Here is a 19,154-nt window from a genome sequence, read left to right on the forward strand (position 1 = left end):
AAAAGGGTAAATAACATCTTAGTATTATTATAAAAATAATTTGACCACTGCACCCTCCGAAAGATCTCTGGAGCCCTTAGGGGGTCCCAGCCCACACTTTAAGAACTAAAGTTTAGGTAACATCTTTAAGAGAACTGAGAAGTTCCATAGCCAACATTAGTCTGCAGTAATAACCCAGGCCCATCATTGTCTTGCCTGCTCAACCATGAAGTGTCTCTTAGTACTGTTCTGGAAAAGAATGATAAAATTTGTCATTTCTTACTAATGATAAACATTGAGTGGGGAAAATTTTATATATCACTAACCTAATACAAAAATGGTATAGGTCAGAATGATATCTATTTAATTCTTTTCAGAGATAGAAATTAATATATTTCTATTTTTACAGAATAAGAGAAGATAATCCTTTCTTGTACAAATGAAATGTAATTGAAGTGTCATTCTATTTTAGTGACATTAACCAAATTGATTAAATCTGCTATGTTAGTTAAGTGAAAGCAGTAACCAAATATTAGCAGACATGTACCTTAATAAAGTGGTGGATCACAGGAAAGCATTGGAAATCTTAAACAAGATGAGAACAATTTTATACAATATTTGGATACTGTTAAGACACATTAAAAGTTGAATCATTTGGTTATTTATAAGATTGCATCTTAGAGATATACTGGCTCCAAAATACACTTGTTCTTCCTTGCTTTAAAATCCAAGCCTAGAAATAAGGCATTTACAATTATATTTGGTTTTGTTAATTCATGTATTCAAATTCATTTTGCTTTACCATACTATTTCTACATGGAAAATGCTTATTTTAATGTAATTTTATTATTTCAAATAATTTTTAAACAATGTAATACCTTAGGTGTTCTGGAAAAAATTGTACCTTATTTCACAGTTTCAGCAGAGCTGACGAACTGAAGGATCAATATTACACCAAAAGGAAGACACTACATTTTTTAAACTGAAAATATTCATAGTGTGAAAGAACCCAAACTCTAAACGAAGATTTGATCTCCACTGTTAATTGAGCTGTACCCTCAAACAATTACTTGATTGTAAATTATACAAAAGTTATATACATGCATTGATGTTTCCAGGTGTCGAACTTGATAGAGAAGAAATATCACTGTATTCCTCTCAAGCTGATCCCTGGTTGAATATTTTACACATTTTAGTCGTGTTATTGTCTTGCCAGTTTTTCGTAATATCATACGCTGGGAGGAAAAGAAAACACAGGTTTTTTAAAAAAGAGCTGGTTGTTTAAATAGAAAGGCTTACGGAATAAACACTGAGGTTTTCTCCATTCCTGCAGGTTCTTCGCAGCAATAGCCTGCTGGAATCAACAGACTACTGGTTGCAGAATCAGAGGACACCCTGCCAAATTGGTTTTGTGGAAGACAAATCTGAAAACTGTGCTTCTGTAAGTATACAGGATGTTGTCTGATGATATCTCAGGATATTATCTTATAAGCAAGGACACAGGCATGTGTACCAGGGTTTAGGACAAAAGTTTCATAATTAATTAAATACATGGTCGAGAAAATATTCTTTTGAAAATATGTAACTGGTTTATATGAACTATTAACATAGCAATGTACAGAGCTAATGTTTTTACTCCCGTTTTACTCATTTTAACAGGTAAAATAATCTGATCAATTCTCTGAGAAGAAAAAAAAATTCATATTTTCAAAAATGGCTGAGAAAAAGATTCAAAATAGAATTGTATAATGAGAAATAAAAGCTTTCTTTTATTAAAGAAATTAAAAAATTTGAATTTAAAGTTCAACAGCTTTCTTGGATTCTCTTCAATAAATTTTATAACCCTTGCCAGTAGGTATTTTCTTACATGAATATTGTGTAAAAATATTCCACTATTCTTGTAAGTTATAGTCACTATTTGAAAACCTTTTCAACCTAAGAAATAAACAGGCATACATTTTCATATACTGGAGCTGAGCTCTTCCTTTTCAAAGGAAGAGATGTTCTTAGAGATAAACGATATAATTCTTACAACTTAGAATGTGAGTAGATATCGTTACAAAATATGCTCCTTTCTATATGTTCTACAAAGCTATATGTTTCCTTTTGATTGAAATCAACTAGCTCTTATGGGGTCATTATTACAGAGATTGGGGGAGAGTGTTTCCAAAGAGGAGAGAATGTAATGTAATTCTCACGACTAAATTGAGAGCATTAGCTCTGAGCTATTCCTGGAGGTAAGTTGCATGCCAGCATTTCTGTTAAAAGCAAAAAAAAAAAAAAAAAGGAAGCTGAAAATGGGATGGGATGCTTTTTATATATAATGAGCAGAACTACAGAACCAGAACTGGCAGACAGAGGATGTAGAACATTTCATGCTGCAGTCTCATAGCACAAGAAATGCAGAGTCTATGCAACAGACTTAAGCCAATCTCTTTGTTTAGGTAAACGATTATGATTCTGCTACTTTCAGTAGTTTTGATTCCTTGTCCAGAAAATTAGTTGCTGGCTACGATCACTTAGGGAAAACAAAAAAGATTAGGTGGCAAGTAACTTAATAGTGATAGCTACTTTGCAAATTCAATTCTGAGATGAGATGGAAAATTCAGGGATTCACTGATACGAATCTCTAATTACATAGCTGTAAATTGTAATAGGGAGAGAAATGGAGAGTAAAATCTGTCATTGGACACACTTTGGTCAGAATTATCATCCAAGCAGCTCCTGTATCAGAAAGTCTCCCACTTGGGGAATGCATAAAAGTCGAGCACTAAAAATTGTGCAGTGAATGCAAAGAGGTCTTCTGAAAACTTTATGTTTTGGGTCCTGGATTGCAGGTCTACAATTAGAAATACAAACTTTTAAAGCCAAATTTAAAGATTACCATTGGATCTTCCTATGTGTAAGAAAACTCTTCCCCCATTCTTTACTAATCCCAATAAACACAAATTCGGACTTAAAACGACATGACTTACCCTCTTAATTTTTTTGTCCCATTATAGTGTCAAATGACATCAGTGGGGTTGAGTGGACTCCTCTTGTCTTTATGGTTCTACCTATTCTTCCCCAAAGTGGGAAACCTAAATACAAATAAAAGGCATATGGGAAGATTTGTTTCTTCCCAATAGTTTGTAGTAATTGAAACTGACATGAACATAAAAATTGAACCTAAAAAAGTTAAAGTAGAGTAGAATGGTGGTTCCCAGGGACTGGGGTGGTGAGAAGGGTGGGATTTGAGGAGATGTTGGTCAAAGGATACAGAATTTCAGTCGCATAGGAGGAATATGTTCAAGAGATCTATTGTGCAACATGGTGACTATAGTTAATAACAATATATTGAATTTTGAAAAATGCTAAGAGTAGATTTTACGTGTTCAAAACACAAAATTGACTATGTGAGGTAATGAAGATGTTAATTAGCTCAATTTAGCCATTCCATAATGTGTATATATATTTCAAAACATCATGTTGTACATGGTAAATATATTCAATTTTACTTGTCAATTAAAAAAATAAAATAAAACATTAAAAAAATTGTTCATGACTCTTAACCTAAAAGAAATTTTAGGATTTCTATGAAAAACTGGCCCTAATCTCTCTGTAGTCACTTTTCTGAAAATCCAAATCCTTTCTCTTTCTGGTTTGGCTCAGATCTCTTGGGTGTGGAGCAGAAACTCAAGTGTACAGAGTTGTGCATTGCTGAGGGGAAACTTTTACTTACAGGAGAAAGAGAAATGAACTACAGGGTGGTGCAGCAGGACAAGGAACTCTTGAGCAAAACAGCCACACAGAAGGAGGAGCCAAAATGGCCAGAGAGGAAGTACTTAATTCCTTTTCAAAACCAATTCTCCGTATCAGCATGAAAATAATAAAACTTGGGGTGGGGAAGGACAGTATATAAAATAGTCTCCTCATTAAAGTTTAATTAAAAATAGTTTCAAACAAGATCGGGTGTGTTCCGGATAGTATGGTAAGTCAGGCACAGCATAACAAATACTGCACGATCTCACTCACATGTGGAATCTAAAAAAAAAAAAAAAAAAAAAAAAAAGTGGTTCTCATAGAATTAGAGGGTAGAATAATGGTTCCCAGACCAGAGTCTGGGAGAGGAGGAGGTTGGGGGACAGAAGTAGTGGATTAATGGGTACAAAACCATGCTATCTACCCTAAGTGAATCATTGTGCAGTATATGCATGAAATTATACACTATCTCCCACAAATATGTAGAAGAAAATGTTAAAATAAATAAATGAAATAGAATGAACACTTCTAAAAAAGTCATATACTTCTGGGCTAGAAATGAACCATTAAGAAAAAGAAAGTTTCAGAAAATCATCACAAACCTACATCTATTTACAAATAGCCACAAACAGAATCTGAAGAACTTGTAGCAAGGCAGTTCCATATTCATTTATAATATGTCCATAATGCTGGAGAATCCTACTCTAAGTTACTTCTTTAACTTGTTTCTTCCTGACCAAAATTAGTAGCTGACTTTTTCATATCTAATTTTGACTGGTTTGATATTCTATTAAAACGAACTCCAGGTATTTAGATTTGTGGTTTCCTAGAACTAAGTACCTCAGTGGTATCAATGTTTTCTAAATTCAAGATATTCACTTAAAAATATTTTTGAAGGGGCCGGCCCGGTGGCGCACTGTGATAGTGCGCCGCTTGGGAAGCGCAGTGGCGCTCCCGACGAGGGTTCGGATCCCACATACAGACCGGCCACTCACTGGCTGAGTGAGGTGTGGGGGCAACGCCGAGGGTTGCGATCCCGTTGCCGGTCCTGGTCCGGTACGGGCGCGACACTGAGGGTTGCGTTCCGTTGCCGGCCACGAAAAAAGACAAAAAGGAAAAAATATATATATATTTTTGAAGGACAAACTCAGGCTTGGAAAACATCCAGGATGTTGTGTGCATGTCTGAGTATAGCAACTTGTTCTCAGGCATCAGACAATGAGTTTTGGTCATTTCTTCAGTATAAACTGCACTCATTTCACAGCTAGTATGAAGAGTCTTCATGAAGAGTGGTTTGAAGCAACCAGAAAAATGATAAAAACATCTAACAAGAGCTGCTAGCCTAGCTGGGAAGTCTGGCTCAGAGACCCCCCTATAGTTACCTTTAATAGTTTTCCAAGAGATATCAAATATGAAACTGTGCTTATGTTTTTCTAAATAGAATGCTCCTATCAAACTATATAATTTAATTTTCTTTCTGATTTGCCCTTCTGAAAAAAAAATATATATTCATATGCTAACCTTCAGGGTTTCTTTAAAAAAAACCTTATTATTAAAAAGAAAGAAAATGAGAAGGAAGATAATAGAATTGGAAGCCAATCTCCAAAGCCCAACAGCTGACACATCTTAATAGAGGTCCTTAACGTAAGTGGTAGGAATTGGATTCTTCAGTACCCTTGACTTTTTTAAAATTAAAAATTAGGTCCGGCCCGGTGGTGCACTGCTACAGTGTGCCGCTTGGGAGCGCAGTGGCGCTCCCACCGAGGGTTCGGATCCCACATACAGACCAGTTCCCGCTCACTGGCTGAGCGAGGTGTGGGAGCAACACCAAGGGTTGCGATCCCGTTGCCGGTCCCAGTCCGGTACGGGCGCGACACTGAGGGTTGTGATCCGTTGCCGGACACGAAAAAAGACAAAAAGGAAAAAAAAAATTAAAAATTAAATTAGTTCTATTTAGTCCTCTGTTGCTTTTTGCTGTTTACTAGAATTTAATATTTGAATTTTCAGGAACCATCTTTTGCTTTAATGTTTCATTAACATTACCTTAACCGTTTATATTATTTCTATTCAGAGTTACTGTCAGGCTCTTTCCTTACGGATCATTTTAAGACTCCCAGCTATCACCCTTCAAACAAATTGTACTCTCTTTCTAGCATGCCCTTTAATTCACAAATCATGCTATTAAAAACGTATTTGCCTTAAATTTGTAAGTAAGTAAACCGAGCTCTCAAGAAGTCTTCAACATGCCACACATAATATTCCAAAACTAAGAAGTCTGACAGATGTTCTGTGTGTCTCACATGCTAATGCAACCCAGTGGCGATGACGACAAAATGACATTTTATATTATTTTTCCAAATACGTCTACAGCCTGTCTATTCTGAAACCTAAAAAAAAAAAAAAAGTTAAGAGATGAATATCTCACTTGATAAGTTGTTCTATGGAAGAATCTAGAGTCTTATGATCAAGGAAATATGTGATTATAGAACTGTGAAGGACATATTAAATTGTCTAGTCCAGATATTTACCAAGTTTTAAATCAGCCTTCAATGCTTTTTTTCTTTAAATTAAAAAATCAAGCCTGGAACTTATTTGATTCTTTAATTTTAGACTCCCAGAAAAATTGTAAGAAAAGTGCAAAGAATGCCTAGACAAATTTAACATTTTACTACATTTGCCTTATCCTTTTCTCTGTGTATGTTTGTGTTTGTGTGTAAATATACATATATGAGTTTTTTGAAAAATTTTGGGAATAAATTGCAGACCTGAAGCCCCTGTATCCCTACGTACTTCAGTGTGGAACAAAAATATGTAAAACGAGGACTGAACCCAGACCTGCAGAAATTCTTTGAGGCTTACTCAGTTCAGTACCCATTGCACAATGATTTTCTTTAAATATTTATTCAACGGTTTTTAAAGAGAGACTAAATGCTGCCTGGAGAAAAGTTAAAAAATATTAAATGCTAGCGGCAGAAGTCAGCCAGGCTCCAAGCAAAATCAAAGCTCCATATTTAAGTGGACCCACTCACTTTAGGAAGTTACTTGAGCAAGTAGCCTCCTGGGGAGTTGGGGGTGAGAGAGAGTTCTAAGCCTCCGCTGCTAGGGGCTTATTCCTGCCAACTTCATCCAGTACTGCTCTCCAAAAAACGATGTTCTGGTAAGTTCTATTTCTTTCACCAAAACATACTCCCAGAGGTTTTAATGCCCGTCCCCCTTAGGGGGTCCAGAAGGAATCTACATTGGAGGCTTGCTTCTTAATCCAGCTGTAGATAAAACAGAGCAAGGCTGTGCTGAGGGAAGTAGAGCAGGATGCCTATAACCTGTCTGTTTGTCCTCACCTCATCCTGTGCAGTGGCTCCTGAGTTGATGAATCAGAAAGGTCACTATTGGGAAGCAGGACACAAAGGGATTGTAGAGGAAAGAGTCACCCATTAAAGCCATTAAAGTCATCCATTGTCTAGTTAGACAGCTCCATATCCATGAAGGTTATGTGTAAGAAACATAAACCAATAAAAGTGATAAATATAACTGAGAAGGAGCTTTTAATAAGTGATTATTTTGAGAGCTCCCAACTAAAGTAGGGCTCAGTACCAGAGTGGTTAGCGATCTACCCAAATGGGAAATAAAAGGAACCTGGCCATGGGGTGTTCACAGTGTGCCTTTCACAGGATACTTCTTTAACCTGGCACACAACACAATGACCAGCTGTATGACCTGCAACCTCACTCAGGAAACTTGTTTATACTGGCAGACACCTTTGTGGCTCTTGTCTGATCCACGTCCAGTTTATGCCTGCCTGACCATCACTCTGATGCTGGAAATCTGACCTTGTGTTCTCCCTGGTTCCCAAGGAAAGTCTGGCCTGGGGCAGTCCCTGGTTTTTCAGATGGAAGAAACAAATTCAATACGTCACCACATTAGGAAACAAGTTCAAAGATTTATTACTTATAGATCCTGGACAGGGAGGGTGCATTGAGTTGGGAGGATAATTCTTTGTCCCAGGGCCATTGGAGGCAGGAAGGAAGAGTTAGGTGGCCAGAAAGCATGTGACAACTAGGAGTATGTATAAGGGATTAATGGGTGGGTCACTTTAAGTGTGAAGGCAAATGCCTGAATGGTGCCATTAAAGAAAGTGGAGGGAAAGTGGGGAGCTCAGTCTGCTAAGCAAGAAAGATGCCTCTAAGTTCTCATCTCTGGCCACCAGTTTGACCCATTTGGATATTATGCAGAACCAGAAACAGTGTAGAGGGTAACCGAGCCCTGCTTCTGCTATGAGCAAGTTAAAACTGTATTCAAAATGGATGTCAAGGCAACATAAAATAATAAGAACTCACTACAATAATTTGAAGTCTACATCTAAAGTGCATGTACTAAATAATGCAGTGCTCATTCATAGTATGTGAGTAGTAGGAGGAGTATGTTAATACTATACTATATATAGTATAGGCCTTAGAGCCAGTCTGTATATTTATCAATGTCTTGGATTCTAAAACTATTAAAGAAAAAATTTTCACAAGTTTATTTTCATTGAAAATTTAAAATTCAACTTAATAAAATTAAGATCATTGATTTTTTTTTTACTGGCTCATGAAATTGCAATGTATATCTAAGCATTAGGTAAGTAAAGAGAGATTTTCAATAATTTATAATATAAAAAGGAATTCAAAGAGAAATATAGGTGATTATTTATGTGACTATTTGAGCCTGATGCAATGGAAACACCAATTTTAAAATGTCTACACTCCAGAAACAATGTAAACTAAATGAAAAGCCAACTGAAAACTGTTAAAAAATATATAAGCAGTATATCTGATAAACTCAGGGTATTGATCTCAATGCATAATCAGTTTCCACAATTCAATATGAAAAATTAAAATTCTAACAGCAAAATTGGCAAAAAGCCAAACGTAAAAAATTCAGAAAATAAAAAATACAAGTGTTAGTATACACAGGAGTAAAAATCATCTTCTCTAGTAATCAAAAAGATGCAACTATAGCTATTATACAATTTATTCTGAATTAATTGCTCAATGTTTTTGAAATTATAACACCCAATGTTGATGTAAGTGCAATAAAGAAGTCACTCTCAACAACTGATCTTGGGACCGTAAGTTGATAAAAGAAGATAATTTTGTAATATGTCCTATCCAAAACATTTAGGATGTTCATTCCTGTTGATCTATCTCTTGAAATAAATTCTAAAGAAATGACCAGAGTTACATGCAGGCTGGTGTAAAACATGGTTAATGCGGAAAGCAATGCTTCTAAGGCAACACTGTGGACTGATTCAGAACATGGGTTCTGGAGTCATGCAGCTTTGGTTTGAACACAGTTCCTCTTCTTCTAGTTATGTATTTTTTTTTTTTTGGCTAAAAGGGAAATTTATTTAATGCAAATGCATACATTAATAGAAAGATCTCCAATCAACAATCACCTTTGCACCTTAAGGAACTAGACAATGAAGAACAAACTAAGTCTATTCTTAGCAAAGGAAGTAAAAAATAAAAATTAAAGCATAGATTAAAAAATTGAAAATAGGAAAAAATAGAAAAAAAAATTAAACCAAAAGTTGGTACTTTAACAGGATCCACAAAATTAACAAAATTGTACCTAGATAGACTAAAAAAAAACAAGGGAGAAGACTCACATAACTAAAATCAGAAATGAAAGAGGGGTCATTACAACCAAGTTTACAGAAATCAAACAGGTTTTAAGAGAATACCATGAATGATTGTTCGTCAACAAATTAGATCATCTAGATTAAATGAATAAATTCCTAGAAACACGCCACCTACCAAGACTGAATTAAGAAAAAACAGAGTTTGAACAGAACTATTGCTAGTAAAATGCCAATTACTCAAAAACAAAATTTTCACATTTTAAAAATCAATAATAATTCCTTGATATAGTCAAACATTAAACATGTTTAAATTTCTCCAATTCTCTCCCCCTCCCTCTTTATTTCTCACAATTGATTTGTTTATATCAGGATCCAAACAAGTTCTGCTTGTTGCATTGGTTGCTATGTCAGCTGTCTCTTAAGTTTCTTTTAATGTATAGATTTCCCCTTTGTCTAATATTTCCCCTTAACCCCACAGAGTTTCCCAAGGTCTGGATTTTCTGGCTCCATCCCTGTAGTGTCATTTAACATGTTCCACCACCCCTTGCATTTCCTGATGATTGGTTGCTGGATCCTGAGGCTTGGTCTCACACAGGTTAGATTTGGCTTCAGAGGTGCATGTTCTTACTGCAGGAGGCCCGTTATGTCTGATCGCCTCTCTGTAATGTTAGCAGTCATTGATGATCATTTGGTGAATCCATTATTTCAATACGGATTGCAAAAATACCACATTGTAATGATTTTAATTCTTATTTATTTACTAGCTGGGATACTTCACTAGACAGAAATGTTCCCACCTTGTACCCTGAGGAACAATTCATATGGGAAAGACAGGATAAATGCTTGACTCTTCCCATTTACTAGTTTTAGAAAAATGAATTGTTTCCCTATCATCTTCCAAAGAGACTGAGAGTTTGTTTGCTTTTTTTTCATTGTCATTATGGGTTTTTTTTGTGGTGGTAAGCTTTAGTTTCTCTTTCTCATATGCTTTTTTGTTTTACCAGTGGGGTTTTTTTTTCTTTCTTGTGTATTTGTGGTAGTGATTATCATTTTTCAAATGCCTAATGAGGGACTTCCTTAAGGATTTCTTGCAGAGCTGGTCATGTGGTGGTGAACTCCCACAGTTTTTGTTTGTCTGAAAAATACACTATTTTTCTGAAGCATAGATTTGCTGGGAATAGTATTCTTGGTTGGCAGTTTTTTTTCTTTTAATATTTTGAATATATAATCCCATTTTTTTCTGGCCTATAGAGTTTCTGTTGAGAAGTCTGCTGTTAATCTGATAGGGGTTCCTATATAGGTGACTTGACACTTTTTTCTTGTTTCTCTTAAGATTCTCTCTTTGTCTTTGAGCTTTGCTTGTTCGACTACAATATGCCTCAGAGAGGATTTTTTGGGTTGAATCTGTTTGGGGATCTTTGAACCTCCTAGATGTGAAGGTCTGTGTCTCTTCCTACACCTGCAAAGTTTTCTCTTATTATTTCATTGAATAGCTTTCCCATGCTTTACTCTCCCCTTTTCTCCTCCCCTTCTTGAACACCCTTGATTCAAATGTTTGTGCACTTAAGGTTGTCTGATAGCTCTCTTAGATTTTCTTCATTTTAAAAAGTTCTTTTTTCCTTCTTTTCTGCCTGGGTTATTTCAAAGAATTGTCTTCAAGATCAGAAATTCCTTCTTGTGCTCATTTTAACCTGCTGCTTAAGCTATTGGTTGTGTTTTTTATTTCATTGAGTGAATCTTTCAGTTCAATGAGTTATGCTGCATCCTTTATAAAGTTATTAATCTCTTTGTAAATTTCCTCCTTCATATCCTGGATTTTTTTTTCTCATTTCATTAAGTCATCTAACTGAGTCTTCTTGTATCTCAGTGAGTGTCCTTAAGATTGTTGCTTGGAATTCCTTTTTGGTCATTTCAAGAGTTTCCGGCTCTATAGGGTCTGGTATTTGAGAGTTACTGTATTCTTTTGGTGGTGTCATATTTTCTTGGATTTTCATATTCCTAGTATTTCTACCTTGATGTCTGGTCATCTGGTAGAGAAGTTGCTTCTTCTATTATGCTGGGGTGGGCTTTGAGGAGAGAGATGCCCTCTTCTTTTTCTGGTCTCTCCTTGTGTCAATGCAGTGGAGTGTCTGGCATTCTGGCCGGCTACCTGCACAGTAGCTGTGGCAGTTGCTGTGGCATTGAGATGCTTTTGCAGCAGCTGTGGCTGTGGTGGTTGCTGTAATGGGGCACCCACATGGAAGTGGTGTTTTTAGCATGCTTCTTACCTGCTTCTGAGTGGGGGACGCTGCCCTCAGCTCCTGCCTAGGACCCCTCTACCTATGTAATCTTGAGCAAGTTATTTAGTTTCTCTGTGCCTCATTTTCCTCATCTGAAAAATAGTATTTACTTCATGGGTTGTAAGGATTAAATGTGTTAATACTTGTAAAATGCTAGAACAGTGCCTGCACATGATTAGCACCATGTAAGTATTCAGAAAAAATTAACATCATGTAATGGTAAGACTTAGAAAGAACTTACATGCCTCACAGTGTAAGAACAGTTAAATAAAATTTGGATATCTATGAAGACTTATTCATCCTTTATCAAGCAGGTTTGCAAAAAATATTTAAGAATAATGTAACTGCTTATAAAAAGTAGGCTACAAAATTGTACATATATATTAAGAAGGACATATGTATTAAAGGATTGAGTGAAGGAAAGAGAAAAATTAAGAATAACTCCAATGGTTTTGCTATGAACTCCTAAGTGGATGAAAGTGTCATTTAGCATGAAGGAGAAGACTAAGGGAGGGAAGAATGGGTTGGAAGTGGGAAGTTGGAGATGATGCTGAATGTCCTTTAGTCATCAGAGTGAAGAAGTCAATTAGGTAGTTGTGTGTATACATTGGAGTTGTTGGCAAGATTGTGGCAAGAGATACAGATCTGGGAGTCTTCAGGGTGACCCTCGGAGAGTAGAACCTAGCCAACCAGGAAGAGTGTGTAGACAGAGAAAGAGACTTGTACTGAGCGGTGGGGTACTCTGATAATAAGTGCTCAGTCAGTGATCCCCATGATCCAGGTCCCCAAACAGTAAGAGATTATTATTTTAGTATGTAAGCCTGTGTTTCAAATACATAATGAAGTTTTTATGTATTTTGACATTTCTGCTATTAAAAATGCATCCAGATGAATAGATCTGAGTGTGATTTTAGAACCTGGGTGTTTATATCATTTCTGAACTATTTTTTAAATTCATTTTGACAGAATAATACATTATTAAAATAGCTCAGAATAGCTTTGAGTTTCTAATTTTATACAATTCCTGCTATTATAGCAATTTTCCTCTAGGCAGAAAACCTATCAATTGAGAAAAATCAACAAAAATGTTTCTCATTAAAATACTTTTAAACTTCAAGGATATTGACTACATAATTTTCTATTTCTTTTTAGCAGAATTATTTGTTAGATTTACATGTCTTTCTTAATCAGTTCTTCCAAAATCCTAGGAAAACTAGTTAGAAGTAACAGCTGATATTTTTGTTTGGTTGGTTTTTTACAACTTAAATTCTCAAGGCAAAAATAAATAAATAAATAAATAAATAGAAGAAGAAATAGAAAGGTGGACCTGGTTAATAATAACCTTAGGATGTTTGTTTTCTAGCTTGGAATATTGTGGAGTATTACTTCTCACTTTCATAAAAATGAGACAAGCTCACCCTGGAGGTTTATTAGGAAATGAAAAAGTGCTTAAAGCAGAGCAGAATTTCTGCTCTTTCATACTGGATATTACACTTTTTTATAGACCAGAGACAGTTCTCACTTTATATTCTAGACAGCACCAGGCACACTGTATGGTCCATAGCATCTGTAGGTGGAATTTAATTGGATATATTAATTTGTTTATATGTGCCTGTGTGTGTGTGTGTGTATATATATATATATATACTGTGTGTGTGTGTGTGTGTATATATATATTATAACCCTGTGTGTGTGTGTGTGTATATATATATTATAACCCTGTGTGTGTGTGTGTGTGTATATATATATTATAACCCTGTGTGTGTGTGTGTGTATATATATATTATAACCCTGTGTGTGTGTGTGTGTGTATATATATATTATAACCCTGTGTGTGTGTGTGTGTATATATATATTATAACCCTGTGTGTGTGTGTGTGTGTATATATATATTATAACCCTGTGTGTGTGTGTGTGTATATATATATTATAACCCTGTGTGTGTGTGTGTGTGTATATATATATTATAACCCTGTGTGTGTGTGTGTGTATATATATATTATAACCCTGTGTGTGTGTGTGTGTGTATATATATATTATAACCCTGTGTGGTGTGTGTATATATATATATATATATGTTGAAACTGTTTTTCTGGTAATTAAACAATTTTATCTCATGAAAGCCCAGCCAATAAAGAATGATCCAAAAGATAAAAAATAAACCCAGTAGGTATATTTGCACCTAAGCGTTCAATTCAAGACCCTCTGTATTGGCCTGGTCCACACTTTGCCTCCTGATCAGCCCTCTCTCCCTGTCACCACCCTTTCCCCAGTTTCATTACAATAATTGCCATTCTTCTAACATTGATGCTCCTTTGCCCGTAGTGTTTCCTTAGCCTAGACGATCCTGTTACCCACTTGCTGCCTCATAAATTCTTACTGACTTTTTCAGTCCACCTATGTTTATGCAAAAGCATTACTTTTAAAACTTTTAAGTATTTCTCATTCAGGGACAATTCAGGGAGAAAAATTTCACATTCTTTATTTTAGATTAATTCCTGCAAAAATTCGCTGTCGTTTCCTGCATTTCTTACTTTATTTGGAACTGACAGCTGGTTTCTCAATTACTTCAGTATCATGTTCCTTCAAAATTGCTTTGTCATAAAAGAGAACAAATGGTTATCATTCTAAGTAGAAGTACTATTCACCACTGCGTGTTTATATTCCTGTACACACTTCTCCATCCTTATAAATACTACGTTTCTCCAACTTTCCTTTAAAATAACAAAACAAAAAACACTTTCCTTGACCCTCACCCCCCCCACCGTTAAACCACCCATCCTATGTCCATTCTTTTTTATTTTATTTTTTTTGACTACCAAACTAAAAAAATCAGTATCAATTATACTGTCCCTACTATCTGGCTTACGTTTCTTACCATTTTGCTAAAATTGCTCTTATTAGTGTCACCAAATCCAGTGACAGTTCTCTACTGGGTACATTACATAGCTCTTGGCAGAACTAGCTTAACTCACACCCCCACCCAGCTTCTGAAAACTAGCTATTTTCCTCATAGCTTCCAGAACACTATTATCTCCTCTAATTTTTCTTCTATCTCTGGGATTATTACATTTGTCTTCATTCTGGATTTCTGCTCTCCCCACCTGGTACTTTAACGTGGATCTCCCCAAAAGTCTGTACAAAGCCTGATTTCTTCTTCCTCTCACTGGGCCATTTCGCCCATATCTACTGGCTCCAGCCACATCTACGTGCTAATGACCACCATCTGTAGACTGTAGACTTACTTCCAAATGCCTGTGAGATACACCCACCTGAACATCTCAAAAATACGCCAAATTCAACACGACTGAAAGGTAAATGTCCAAAAATATTTCTCCTCCCAAATTTTCCGTTTCTATTGATGGTTTTGTAATCTGCACATTTTCCCAAGCTTTAATCTTTAGAATCACACTTGTTTCTCTCTCTCGCTTCATCTCAAATTGGTTATCAAAGCTGTTTTTTCAATTTTGTCTGTGGCTTTTCAGCCCCACTGCCATTATTTTATTGCCTAAAGCCCCGCATATTTCTTCTAAATATTTAATATATAAAAATCAAAAGCAAACAAACACAAAAAGAAAAGCAAAAAGACTCTGGGAACCTTGAAAAGCCACTGGTATCTTTTTCTCCTGCAATCTTCTGCAGTACCTAATTCCTAGATTTATTTTAAGGTTCCAATGGTATGAATAATTACATTCCTAGTCCCCCACTGCCACCCCCAGCATCACATAATTCCTCCAGGGTCTGCTGAGTCAGTTCAGTATCTAATTCAAGACCATGGCTCTTGTTTTTAATTGAGCTGGATATTAATTTCAAAGAAGCTGATTCACCATCTTTGTTCTGAGTTTTAGTGTGCTGTGCAAAATGCCAGGCCAATAAAAAAACATTTTGACACTAGCACACTTTGACATTGGAAACACACTCACAATATTCATTTGCCAGAGCCTACTGGTAGCAACAAAATGAAATAACTGGTGAATGTATTTACACCATATGCTAAACAAGCGGAATGCACAAGTGTTCTCCTGCTCTGCCAAACTAAGTGTCTGAGTTTCCATTCGTGAAATTGCAGAACGCAAGAGCTGTAATAAATCAAAGAAGATATAGTGCCCGTTCCATTCATTTTCAGGTGGGAAAACAAAACAGTGACGAAGAGAAGAGATTTCTCAAGGCTACAGCATAAATCAGTAGCAAAGCCAGGTCTGAAGTCCAAATCCATTAGCTCTTAGTGCAGTGAGTTTGGTACTTTTTCAATGCTCTGGTAGGTACCTCCCTCCCCCAACCAACTATTTTAATAATTCTATGAAAAGGTCATAACAGGTGCAATTTTTTTTTATTATAGGATTTTCATGTTTATTTGAGGCTTAAAAGATTTGCCTTACTAATCCATGCTGAAGATACAAAATTAGTATTACTGAAAAGTTCCTAGATATTTATTTAGCTTTTTGGTTGTTTCTAACAAACTCAAGATTGTCACACGTTTGTATATGAATTACTCTCATATCATACCTAGTTATATTGTCCACAGGTATAAATGTCATTAAGATCTGATACGTATGTTCCACCAACCCAAAGCAACATTGTCCTCAGTCATCTGAAGAGTCCGTACCCACACTTAATCATCCAGCTGGGATTTATCAGGTATTAATGATGTGCAAACTACTATGCTAGAATCTCTGAGGGGTATGAAAATATGGGAAAAATGGATCTCTGCGTCTTAAGAAACTCAAAGTTACATTCAAATGACTTTGGCACAGTGTGGAAGGTTGTGGGTAGGAAGAGGATAAAAATTCATGTTAGGAATGGAGGGTGAAAAGAGATTAAGTCTGAGTTGGTTACAGTAGGAAAATAAAAAAAAATTATGGACTGTAGTTGAAACTGGTCTCATAAAGTGTGTAGGGTTTAGATACATGGAGATGTTCAGAGAAGATAAAACCAGGCAGGAGGAATACTTTGAACAAAGTTCCAAGTGTAAAAAACATGGAGTAAATGCATGGAATAGTGTTGGAGGGAAGTTAGTATGAATAGAAATGAATAGGTGGAAATACCACTGGAAAGGCAGGTTGAGACTGTCTGATAACGATGTTCTCTAACAACAGTAATAAGCACAAATGAATCCTCCCCCTTGTGGTCCACATTGGTCCCCAACTTACCCTCCTACCCAATATACACACAACAGAAATTGCTGATTTGATAATGTGAGGCTCTTTGTGGTAAATTTAAACATAACTTTGAGGCTCTGTTACCAAATATATTTGGTATTTTTACCTATTCCTTTAGACCAGCCATGCCCTGTTGCAACAAAAAAGAGTCCCCCAGATGAAAAGTGTCATGAAACGTAACAAAATGAGAAAATTAAGAAAATGAGCAAACAAAACTAATGGGAAATTAAGAATAAGGCTCTATTTTAACGTCAGGAACATAGTTGGATGGTTGGTATACAAAACCCTTGCTTTAGAATAGTACAAAGTTTTGTTCTGTGCTCAATGGTAGGCAACTTACAGTGGGAATGAGTAATCCACTACATGACAGAAGTTTACCACCTACTCTGGGACAACCCCACTCTTAACTGGTTCTGAGACCTTTGGAAAGTTTTTACTGTGAATCTTCACAGAAAGGCACCATAATTCTGTTCATTTTATTTGTTAAGTCAATATTATCTTCACAGAAATGACATTCCTACAGCTATTTTCAGAAATGTCCCTAATGGGGACTGATGACCAAATGCCAAAGTACAATCAAAGAAGGTCGTTCTTCAGGAGATCCAACTTCTGTTGTCCACATATAAACTCTTTATGAGCTAGCTTAATCCAGGAAGATTTACTGTATCTAGACTAAGAGTTTATATTGGGAGGTCTGTGAACCCCTAAAATTATATGGAAATATTGAGTGTATGTGTGAGGGTGGGATATGCATTTTTTTTATCATTTTCTATTACCCCAAAAAATATCAAGAAGCACTGGATCTGAAGAAATAAGAAGATCATACAGATTTAGAAACTTCTCCACTAAACTTTTACAAGTAATTGATGGCAGAGAATTAAAAGTTAAAATATCTGACAAATACCTAGGATGAACATTCGCAAACAAAACTCATCTGTATGACAAATCACACAGTATTAACATTCATGGTAGTTTTACATATTTAAATTAGTTGACCGTATTTCCAAAGATTTAAAATAAAAATTCATATTTCTGCTTCTCTTGGAAAGGCAGACCTGACAGCAGTGTTTCTACTTATTTTCTCCCTTCCAGAATGTCAGTAAGCAACTAGAACTGAGCAGAAGCCATTTCCTGGGGAGAGGTATGCACTCAACAGCTCACCAACAACCCCCACTGCACCTGCTGTAGCCAGCAAACTGAGGCCAAGTATTACTAGTTTCTCTCCCCCTCCTTAACCCTCTGTCTTGCAAAATGAGTGATACAGGTCTGAAAAGTGAGTCAATTATTATCAACACCTTGCTTGAGATATGATTCACATACCACACCATGCAGCGATTTAAAGTGTAGGATTCAATGTCTTTTAGTATGAGAGTACTTTGAAAAGCTCATGGAAAGATTTGCATTATCTTTCAATTCTATTTTTCCATGGACTTTTTGAAGTATCTTCATATATTCACATAACTGTGGATTCATCACCACAATCAATTGTAGAACATTTTTGTTACCCCAAAAAGAAACTCCATGTTGCTTAATGATCACTTCCCAAGCACACCATTCTCCTCAGCCCCAAGAACTGTTAATCTACTTCCTTTCTCTATAGATTTGTCTATTTTCTTTTTCTATAAATTTGCCTGCTCATAAAAATAAAATCATACAGTATAGGTCTTGTTATTTCTGGATTCTTTCACTTAGCATAATATTTTCAAGGTCAGTCCATGTTATATATCAATAATTCATTTTTTAATTGCTGAATAATATTCCATAGTATGAATATACATTTTCTTTATTCATTCATAAGTTGAGGAAAATTTGCACTGTTTCTACTTTTTTTGGCTATTATGAGTAATGCTGTTAAGAACACTCGTATACAGTTTTATGTGGATATATAATATTATTTCTCTTGAGTATAAACCTAGGAGCAGAATTTCTGGATCATGTGGTATAACCATTTAAAGAATGTCTGGGGCTGGCCCGGTGGCGCACTGCTACAGTGCGCCACTTGGGAGTGCGGTGGCGCTCCTGCCGAGGGTTCGGATCCCACATACAGACCGGCTGCTCACTGGCTGAGCGAGGTGCGGGTGCAGCACCGAGGGTTGCGATCCCATTGCTGGTCCCGGTCCGGTACGGGCACGACACTGAGGGTTGCAATCCGTTGCCAGTCACGAAAAAAGACAAAAAGGAAAAAAAAAAAAAAAAAAAAAAAGAATGTCTGGTAACCAACTGGCCTGGTAACCATTTACCAGAGTGTTTTCCAAAACAGCTGCACCATTTTACATTTCCACCAACAGTACATGAAACTTCCAATTTCTCCACATCCTCACCAAAACATGCTATCATCTGTCTTTTTGATAATAGCCTTGTTAGTGAGTATGAAAT

At 36.1% G+C, this 19,154-nt stretch overlaps 1 protein-coding gene across 2 annotated transcripts in view; it reads left to right on the forward strand.

The window, feature by feature from the left end:
• The window catches only part of SPHKAP (SPHK1 interactor, AKAP domain containing), a 141,854-nt gene that overhangs the window by 22,681 nt on the left and 100,019 nt on the right, over nucleotides 1-19,154 (forward strand). For both annotated transcript variants that reach the window (XM_008586870.1, XM_008586869.1), the window contains exon 2: nucleotides 1,313-1,420. In XM_008586870.1, the coding sequence (XP_008585092.1) occupies nucleotides 1,313-1,420 (108 nt within the window). The remainder of the gene's footprint in view (nucleotides 1-1,312; nucleotides 1,421-19,154) is intronic.

This window comes from Galeopterus variegatus, unplaced genomic scaffold (genome assembly GCF_000696425.1).
Source record: "Galeopterus variegatus unplaced genomic scaffold, G_variegatus-3.0.2 Scaffold4161, whole genome shotgun sequence".
In the NCBI taxonomy this organism is placed as follows: domain Eukaryota; kingdom Metazoa; phylum Chordata; class Mammalia; order Dermoptera; family Cynocephalidae; genus Galeopterus; species Galeopterus variegatus.